General features: G+C 42.0%; 1 protein-coding gene across 5 annotated transcripts in view; it reads left to right on the top strand.

Moving 5' to 3' along the window:
- Window positions 1-214: 214 nt before the first annotated feature.
- The window catches only part of septin8a (septin 8a), a 40,536-nt gene continuing 30,412 nt past the window's right edge, over window positions 215-10,338 (top strand). For 2 of the 5 annotated variants that reach the window (XM_084373630.1, XM_084373631.1), the window contains exon 1: window positions 219-425. In XM_084373630.1, coding sequence (XP_084229756.1) covers window positions 396-425 — 30 coding nt within the window. In that variant the 5' untranslated portion in view covers window positions 219-395. Of the gene's footprint in view, window positions 426-10,338 lie in introns of all 5 variants that reach the window. The other 3 variants (XM_084373627.1, XM_084373628.1, XM_084373629.1) reach the window with 3 other exon arrangements.

Below are 10,338 nucleotides of genomic sequence, written 5' to 3'. Positions count from 1 at the left end.
TGCGCAAAAGGCGAGTCTCTACCAAACTCACGTTAGCTCCTTTTGCCGACTTCTTCTTCTACTACCCAGCGCAACACAGTTTAGCTAAATCAAGCGAGCCCCATTTCCCTCTCATTGACTCCCAGAAAAAGTCAAAACGATTGAAAATAAACGCTTTATCCCGCCTCAGCGAAACAGAAGCGACGCGGCAGGGAGTCATCTCGTCGCCTAGGCTACTAGCCTCCCTGCCTGGTTAGCAGCTCCTCTCCGTCTTGTGTCGCCCTCTCCGTCTCTCTGTCAGCCTCGGCTCTCTCTCAGTAGTTCAGTTAGCAGGCTAGTACGGAGAGACGAGGGCTGCTCCCTTTCGCCCCTGCTCAGTCTGCCCAGCACACCAACAACACCATACATCCCGCACCATGGCTGCCACGGACGTTGACGTGTTTTCGGTAAGTAAAAGCCACGGCGCTCCTTGTTTTTCCCGTTGTCTCACACCACCTTTTTTTTTGTCGTAACTGGGAACCTTTCAGGGGACCAACGGTTGTCATTTTGTGATTAGTAAAAGTGTGTGTGTGTGTGTGTTAGCTGGGTATGAAGCTAAGCCTCCCCCGCTTTTGAAGCCTGTGTCCAGCCGAGATGGTGGAAGTAATTTTCTGTGATGGGGGACTAAAAGGAAAAAATTAAGATGACGCTGCTAATTTTGGGACTATTTTAATGTCGTGACTTGTAACGTTTGTTTCTGACGTCCCCGTCCCCCCCCCTCGTGTATGCGTTGCTAGCCATATGGGTGTAACGTATGGCACCTTTCAGCTGATGTGGCTGTCATATTCCTGTTTTTTTTTAAACACTAGCTAGCAGATAAAAAAAAAAATGCTTTAAAGTAAGATACCCACTCTTGTGCATCACTCGAGGGTGTGTTACTTGCGACTGTGTTGTGCAAAACTGCCTTTCTGCGGCTGGCTACTACCTCTAGATAGCCCAACAAAGTGTTGACATGTGGTTTCATTTTAACTTCCTGTGCTGGGCTGTAAAATTAAACCTGTGGTTCACTTTCTCGGCTCATAATGTGATGTTTACACATAAGGCTATGTCAGTTTGACCAGACAGTTGCTCACTAAACAAGGTTCGCCTACACTGCTTTATGGCCTGTGTTTCTGTGCACAGCTAAGGGGAATTAAAATAGGCTTTACTGGCATGGAAGACAAGATGTATACATTGCCAAAGCAGGTGTGAAATGTATATATATAAAACAAGTATGGGATGGAAATAGACCAGCAGCAGGTTTAATGTCACTCAGAATGTGTGAGGACGCAAGGGATGCACCCTTTTTTTTTTTATACGGACAATGTCCTTCATTTATGGTGATTTCTTTTGGTTGGATGATTATGAAAAACTTGAGTTGTGCTTCGGGAAGGGGGCCTTTTTTGTAGCAGATTTTCTTTGTCAAACTTGGGAGGGAAGGCACAGATATTTTGTTCAAGACAGAGCTGCAAAATAACTCGAATGAAATGTGATGAGTTGTTTGACCGCTGCAACTGTACTTGTGGTGTCTCGTAAACCCAGCAGTTTGTGTTTGGGCAGTTTGTGTGCATGACACAAGAAGAAAATCAATCAATGGACATATACAGATAAGTAAAAAATGACTTAAAGCAAAATAGCAATATAGTCTTGCAGTTAAAAATACAACAAAACACATTAAGAATAGTACAAACAAGGGCGTACAGCACTTTTGCTTTACAGTAGCAGGTTAGGCAATATATCCTGCATAATTTTCATACTGACAAGCCCTGTCAGTCAGGCATGACCTGAAGGTACAGTGTGATGATGCAATGCCAGTTTAAGAAAATACCATAAATATCCAGTAGGATAGTCAGCTCTCAAGAATTTTGAAAACAAAGCACGAGTGTAATGGAAAACCAATATTATGGTGACGAGGCGAACTCGCAGGAGGGGATTTGAAAAGGGTGATTAACTTTTTGGCAGATGCTTGAAGAGATCCTCGTGGCGGTGGTGAATTGGACAGTAAGCAGCACTGAGATGCGGGGATAAAGAGATTAAGAACACACTCCGGGGGCCACTCCTACTACCACTTATTAACACATGTCTGCAAATAAAGGAAAGGATCCAAAAAAGAGGGTGCTAGGATAGTGCACACTTGGCATTTTCAAAGTTAGGAAGGGGTCCAAGAGGGGGCGCAGGTCGTAGGCGGTATTGCTTACTTGCGTTCTTTTAAAATGTCTCTTTCTGGATACAGAAAAAGAGAATTGGTTAATGAGAAAAAAATGCTGAGATCACAGTGAAACTCGTTGAATGACAGTGTTAGCAGCTGCACAGTTAGTTGCCTGACTGGCTTGCCGACTTCCTGTCCAACTTTCGGAACTAAGTGACACCATATTGAACAGACAGACAGTTTGTTTAAAGGGCACGCTGTTAATTATGTGCAGCTATTGATGAGGATGTGCGCTTGGTTGTATTGTTGGTCCACATCAATCCCATGTTGCTTTGGGTTAACTTTCTAGGCCAGAGCCACATGTGGTGATCAATTGTGCTAACTTCCCATGTATTGTTTTCCCTCATTGATTGCATGAGAGTGTGTAGCATATATAAGAGGATGTAGTTCATTTAAATGCTTATGTAATGAAATGCCCTGTAACATACTTAGCATGTACAGTGCTTACTGACCCCGAAGAGTATTGTCTCTCCCGTGAGGCCTGCATGCATAAAATGAAATTAGCTTCACAAAGTGCTTAAAGGCAGGAGACGAGGAGTGAGGAATTATGGGGAAGTTTGTGCTTAACTGAAGCATTGCATGTTAGTGCAGAGAGTGATGTTAACCCTCAGACTGCCTGACCTTCCTGTATTTATTTGTTTTTTCCTACCATTTTTAGCAGTCAAGCTTCAAGTGCCATAAATCAGTTCTTTCAAGAGAACCTGAAGTCTCTGAAGTGCCAGTGCCAATTTTACATGTGATTCGTCTGCTCACGAAGCCCCTGAATGCCCCAACAAGACGTGTGTGATGCCACTAAAACACTAAGAAACACTGCTTTACATGAGTTTTTAAACCATATGGGTAGCATTAGCGGTTCAAAAGTTACTAAACATTTATAATAATATCTATTTTTAGCTGCCACCGACTGTCTAGGTCTTTGAGGGTTAACTTGTGAATGCATTATCTATGTATGTGCTCTTGTTTAGTCTATATTTGTTCATTTTAAACACATTCTAGCACTAAAAACACCTTCTTTCTAACTACAGTGCCTTTTCCGTGTTGTTCAGCTGTATGTTGCTCGGGTCAGATTGCAGGTGGAGTACACTGACTATTATGTGTCATCAGTGATGTGCGCTGTATATAGAACATACAGGCCAGAGCTGCCTCGAGGCTAGCTTGTCAAATCTGGCGTTGTAGATAAATTGACAGCTGAGCTGCTGTTTCTGTGGTGATGAGTCAATGTCCATCTATAGAATAGGTCAGGACTTCTCAATTAAGATTAAAATAGCTTTCCCAATAATGTTGGCAAAAGCTGAATGAATCTTTTGAGGCAGTAGTGTTTGTTTATGATGTTGTAACATCCAGCATACTTTCTGTTTGAATGAAGGGAGGAAAGTTTGATTGTAGACCCAGTGAACCCGTCAGCAGTCATTAGTTTAGTAGAAAGTTTGTCTCCGTAGCTCACAGTACCCTGATTCTCATGCTTATTTTCTGTTGTTTTGTCAGTATGAGCAGTAAAAAGGCTGCATGTAGTCACATTTTTTCACTTCTGATTTGGATTCTGACCCACGCAACTTGCACGAGGCATGCATGCGAATGCTCGAATCAAGTCGATCTTGGCTCAGTCAGCCAAAACTTGGCTAGGACAGCTCTAGAAGGGTGGACGACAAGAGGAGAAGACAACAAGAAGAAAGTCAAAGAAAGGGACGGTCATTAATCTGGCAGTTTGTACTTTAGAGCAGAGTCAGTCGTCTGTGATGTCTGTACATGTTGATGAGAAAGGTTACTGTTTTCTCACGTCGAAACTGCATGAATGTGTGAACAGTGTGAGAAATCATTCCAGTTATTTTCTCTGATTAATTAGTCCTATAAAAAACAAAATGAAAACAGAATTTAATGCATCTGAAAAATTCACAAAATACAACATTTAATTCCCAGATTGTACATGTCAGTTTTCAGTCCGTATACCCCTTTCACACTCGACATAAAACCTGCTAACATCCACTCACATCCTGCTTTGTCTTCAGTGGGAAGGGGTACAATTGACATTTATCCCAGGTCAAATGACTATGTAGTAGTCACAGGCATTTACAGGCTCCAGCTCCGATTGGCAGTGATGTAAACATGACACCCAAGTGGACATGATGATTTTCTTCCCTTTTCTAGCACGATTGAAATTTAAGGACTTTGGCATGTAAATAGTTTTTCATCTGTCTCCGTGCAAGCAGCGCTGAAAAATCGTTCAATCTGGGTTGAGTTTGAAAGTAAGAAAGTAACCACTGTAACATTTTCACCGTCCTCCATGATGCTTTCTGCTGTTCCCTGTTTTCTGGAGCATTCAACAGAAAAAACAAAAAGGCAAACTCATCTAAGTACTTTCTACTGGGATCCTCATTTCAGAAGTGTTCAGTCTGTGATTGAATCAAGTTTCGCCTTACTGATAACATTCATAACTCGTCTAGATCTTGAAACGAGAATGCTTTTAATCTGACGTTGCTCGTGTCAAAGCTCTTGACATTCATGTGTGAGAGAAAAGCTCACATGATCCAGAAAAGTTTAATCTCTAAACCATGAAGAAAAAACAAAGAACATAACTGACAGAAGTAGAAAAATTATTTCTTTAGGGTCAGACATTTGCTTCCTCAGGTCAGTCATCGTAAGGAAACTAGATTTTTGAAAAGCCTCTGGAAAGATATGTGAGCTGTACATCTGTCTCATAAAATGGTTCCTGTCTCCTCTCCCATCTGTCTCACTCATGTTTTTTGTCTTTCCTGTTGGGCATAGATGAAGCCAAGCAGTGATGTGTTCATGGGGTTGTTGTGCATGACTGTAAGACTAGAGAGAGAGGGCTCATTTGATCTGATAACAAAGACAATTTTTTTATCTCTGTGTTTGTGGATTCCTGATGGCACAGACATTATCATCCAAATCTTAACCATCCACATTTTTACATTACAACATCACTGCTAGCACAAGTAGCAGCAGGAGAGCGTCTATGGCAGCACACAAGGGTAAAACCTCGAGGTGTGGTTAGGCATTATCGCAAAAACATCTTAGCCAAGTCCTGTTTGATCACATAGGGTGAGATGTACAATCCTTTGTGCTCTAATTCATAATGAGCATTAAAAACCTTTCAGATCTCAAAAGCATGATGCACCAGTACGTGATTAAAATTTAAAGGACACCACCAGACATCTTCATAACTCTGCGTGACCGCCACCGGACAGGAAGCACCAGCCAGCTCATCTGAAGAGTACTGAATGTGCATGTGCATTTGTCATTGAGGTTATGGTGTGGTCTCCTCCTCTCACAAATACGAAGTTGAATTAGGCCCGTAGTGTCTCCAGAAGCCGCCAAACAGATATCCACTCTCAACACTAAATGAAGTGTATGCTGCTTGCAGTGAATACACGTCAACAGCTACACACTTTTTTCAACCAACCACAAGAGGCTAATGGGATGACTCATCCTTCACTCAAGCCAACTGAGTAGAAGTGATTTTTGGTCATGAAATAGTTAGTATTCATATTTTGTACTCCAGCCCAGAGGTCCTTTGACACTCACATTTTTATATAAGTCTCTGTTTAAGTGCAGTATTAGTCTAGGATACAAACATGTCTCAAAACGCTACAGATCTATGGTTATTGGCATACCACAGATGTATTTGTATTGACATGTATGTTGTCCGATACGTGCCGATGAGAATATAGAATACCCGGCCTCTTTCAGATTTAATGTGGAAACAAAAAAAAATAGGGAAACCAGTTCTACACAAAGAGCACCGTTTGTTGTTGTAAATATTTGAAGCCTTTTCAGTGTATTCCCCCCCCCACACAAGCCTCAGCTGCAGCGGCATGCGTCTCAGTCTGTCAGGTCGCTGCTGTCTGTCAGGTGGAGGCTCACTGAGGCAGACACGAACTGCAAACACAAGTCAGACACGAGTCAGGTGGGAGAGAAGGCCAGAAGGCGAGAGAGAGTCTAAAGAGTGGATACAAAGACAGCAGCAGGGGGGTCTGCAGCAGGACAGAATGACTGATAGGAGGATTTCAGGTCAGACTAGGACTGTTCAACAAACTGTTTCTGTGGAGGAATGGCTGCTTAAAACAGGTCTTGTTTTTGCCCTCAGGTTGTGTCAAGTTGGATCTGCGTCACATATGTACTTAACCTTTCAGAAAGTAGATATCATAGCTGATGTCTTTCTTGGCTGCTGCCAGATTTTTCTCTAATTTTTGTGATATTTGAAAAGCTTCTGTTTGTTGCTGTGAGTTGCAGTTTAAAGACTAGACTAGTGCTGAAAAAATTAGATTATGGCTGAAAATAACAAATGATTATTTTCTCCTTTAATCCATTTGTTCTTTGGTCAGAAAATGGTGAAAAACTGTCTTATCAATTGCTCCTCAAAGCTCAAGATGACATCCTTAGTTTTCTAGTTTTGTCCACCTCCCAAAGATATTTAGTATATTGTCATAGAAGTATAAAGAAACCAGCAAATATTCACATTTGGTGAATATTTGCTGGTCATAACCCAGTCAAATCTAAACACATAGACATAATACACATATTTCTTGGTCCTGTGTGACTTAAACTTCCTGTGGATGTTGTTTTCCCAGCTGTCCAACGTACATAAACATTTATAAATCCACTTAAGAATCGTAGAGATAAGATGCTGCTTTTACTTGCCTGAGAATCATCATGTTTCTAAGTGCTTTTTGTTATCAGAGTAATCTAGAGGTAGTCATATATCCAGGGGTAAATTGCAAACAAGAATTGCTACCAGCTTATACAGTACGTACCATACTTTGAAATGGTGCCAACTTGTAAAATGTAAACAAATATGGACAAAATAGGTGCTCAAGATGCCACCCAATGCACGAATTGCTGAATCTGCAGGCAATGCCCTTCCCATTGCCTATGGATTCTGTCATTCATGCTACAGTTGTCTTGTTTTTGTCAGAGAGATTGCCATCAGTGTTAGACTTTGAAAACCCCCCAGTTAAGATTAATTGTATAACTCACTGACTCAGCAAAACCTGCTCCAGGAGATGTAATAGGCATTCTTCACTATTTTCTGACGATTTATAGACTAAACAATCAGTAATTTAATCAGAAACATAACCGAAGGATTTATCTACAATGACTCAACGGTCTCTTGTGCTTTTCCTTCTGTGACATTTCAATATGTCTTCTTGGAAATAGGTCTTTTGCTGACAGAAAAATGCGGTTCACATTAGGCCGCCTCAAACGCACAGCATTGTGAACTGGCTTTTTATGGTTTGTGCCTCACTTCACTTCGAGCCACCTGGGGCCCCTGTGCGCAGCCATTTCCTGTTGGCCTGGTGGTACGATGGCCTGAGAACTGAGTAGTTTCCTCACCCTGGGACAGTTAACCAGAAGCTTTTCATTCCTATCATACTTTATGCTGCTGCTCTTCTATTCTCTGAATGAGCTGGGATGGGTGGACGGACAGATGGCCCAGAGTTTTAAAGATAGCTCTCGTCTGCTGGTTATACTTCTTCCGCGACAGCTTATGCAGTTGTCATTAAATGTTTTAGGAACTAAAGATGATCAGGTTTATTTTTAGCGTTGTGTTGCATCGTTTGTGTAATCGTGTATGTTTTGAGCAGAGCTTGATAAAATGGAAGTCTTTTACACCAAATGATGTAATGATTTAGTAAAAACAAGGAAATGCACAAAAACTGAGCAGCTGTAGCTCTCACATACTATACATAAATACAAGACGTTACATACAAGCCAAGTCTCAACAGTGTTTCATTTTCTTGCGGCTTTATACTTCTGCTCTACCACATTTCAGTGACAATTTTTCTTTCTTTCTACTTCACTCCATTTTGACATCAAAGAAGCAATTTTTCTGCATAATGAACACTTTCGACACTGTGAATATACATTATCTCTGATAATACTAACATACTAAAGTAAGATTTGATTGCCTGTTTTCTCTGTGTATTTAAGTATTTTGACATTGTTGTAGTCCAGTCAAGTACACACTCATTCAGCCAGTTTAGTCACAGCATGGCGAGTTTGTGTCCACGCCTGCACTTCTTTTGTGTCTGAGCCTTAAAGATAACACTGTTGGTCAGGTCTGCATGCTCTTTTTTGTAGCCCTCAGTCACCGATCCATCTGTCTCTTATGATTCACACACATAGCTTATGTGCTACTGGCAGCTTGGCTGGTTCGGTGTTGGAGGTCAACCTAGAATTATCTTATGTGTCAGGATCTTTTGTTATTGTTCTGAATCTGAGTGTTTCACCAATGTGGTTTGTTAAGTTTGGAGAAATTTCCACCAAAACAAGGTTTACAACGTCAAAGAACTCCTTAATACCGAGTGTGACACAAGCTTGTCCATGCTTATTTGAAAGCACAGATATGTACTGAAATAGGCACAGTTAGCTTCCAGACGTAAGCCTGTGACTTGGAAGTGTAAATTTCCAGACAAAAAAATTCCCCACTTGCACAAAAAAGTTGTAAAGATGCCCTTAAGCAAGACACCTAATCACCAACTGTGTACAGTAAGGCAGCTGCCACATGTGAAACTGTGGTGTTGATGGAACATGAGCACGCAGACCTTTATTTATCCTTCCCTGGATAAATAAAGGCTAATATAAATTGTCGACTTCTCCTATTTTAAACACAAGTCAGGAATCCAGAGAGTCATTGCGCTGGTTTCCTTCCAGGCCCGATACCAGCAGTCATATCCTCCCCCTCCAGCAATATATCCAAATATCTCCACCAGCTTCATGCAGCAAACTGAATGACACAGGGAAGTAATAATGTTGTTTGACAAGCTCCGTGTCTAACAGACAGAAGAATGACCACGGCCTCTTCCTCTTCCTCTTCTCTGTAAACCTGCTGCTGGCTACCACAAACATTTCATCACTTTGGTTCATTCAGAAAGGAACAAGAGCGAGATGTCATCAAAACATTGGAAATGCAACCCTCCCAAATAAACAGCTAAAAGCTTGATAGCCATGCTACCTCACTTAAAGGGACTGATGGCCAATTTTGCGGTCTTCAAAATACAGCCAGGGGCCAATGTGAACGTTAAAACAGATGCTGGCTGTAATTGTTCCTCCTCATCATTGCCTGTATACAGTATCAACGGTGCCCCCAGGTGTGAATAGTGAAATGCATATGCCTCGAGGCCTTGACACACCAAACTAACATCAAAGAACACAACAAGTGTTGTGTCGCCTCACGTCTCCTCTGTCTCGGCAAGAAAAGCTGCACTTGAACACAACACAAAGACCACAGCCGACGGCCAACAAGCTTGTACGTTCTGCACCAGTTCTGTTGTTAAGATTCAGCAGCTCTTGCTAGAATAGCTGCTTCTAATCGAGAAGCGAGGAGAAAAATAAAGAGCGACTGCACTAAAGGGGTGAAATCATGGATCTTACAGAGTCGAGCTCAAGGGGCTTTCCCTTTCTTTTTCAGTGTCTCTTTTTGTGCTCTGATCTGCGAACCTGAGCAGCCAATGAGAGTGATTTTTCTCACTGACGAGCCGGCGCCAACTGTACATGCTCAACCGGCCAAAAGGCTGCGGGACATACCACAATGACTACAGCCACAGTCTCTCACCTACAGGCCCAACATTGACCGATTTCTGACCGTCGGCCTGGTGTGTCAGTGAATTGATCTGCATTCTTTCTAATGGCCAACAGGAGGAAACTCCACTTGTTTCAAAGAGAGGCCTAAGCTTATGATCCTACTTCTTACTTGATTTATTACCTCAGTAAACAGTTTCCTAATGAGTTTATGGTCTCCACTGCTAGTTTCAAGTCTTCTTCAATACAGCATGATGCAGGCAAGCATGTATGCCTAAGGGCGTAGCTACCTTGTGATTAACAAGTCGCTAACACAGCGGGTCCTCGGGTCCAATCAGGATATCCTCCCCAACCCCAACCTCTTGTCCAAATATGGTCACTTCTGGCTCCAAAAAAACCCCCAAAAAACAAGATGGCGATGGCTGTAGGCTTCAAAGCGGTAGTCCACAAAGTCACTGTGGATTTATACTCACTTCTGATTAATGCACTGTAGTACCCCCTTTATTATGAACACATTGTTCTAAAGGAAACCACAGCAGCTAAAATGGGAATTTCAAGTGTTGGACTGTTGCTCTGCTCCTACCTGACTTGAT

This window comes from Pagrus pagrus (genome assembly GCF_965226575.1).
Source record: "Pagrus pagrus genome assembly, chromosome: 14".
In the NCBI taxonomy this organism is placed as follows: Eukaryota; Metazoa; Chordata; class Actinopteri; order Spariformes; family Sparidae; genus Pagrus; species Pagrus pagrus.
The sequence above is the reverse complement of the archived record's forward strand: the minus strand, read 5'-3'. Positions and strand labels throughout refer to the sequence as shown.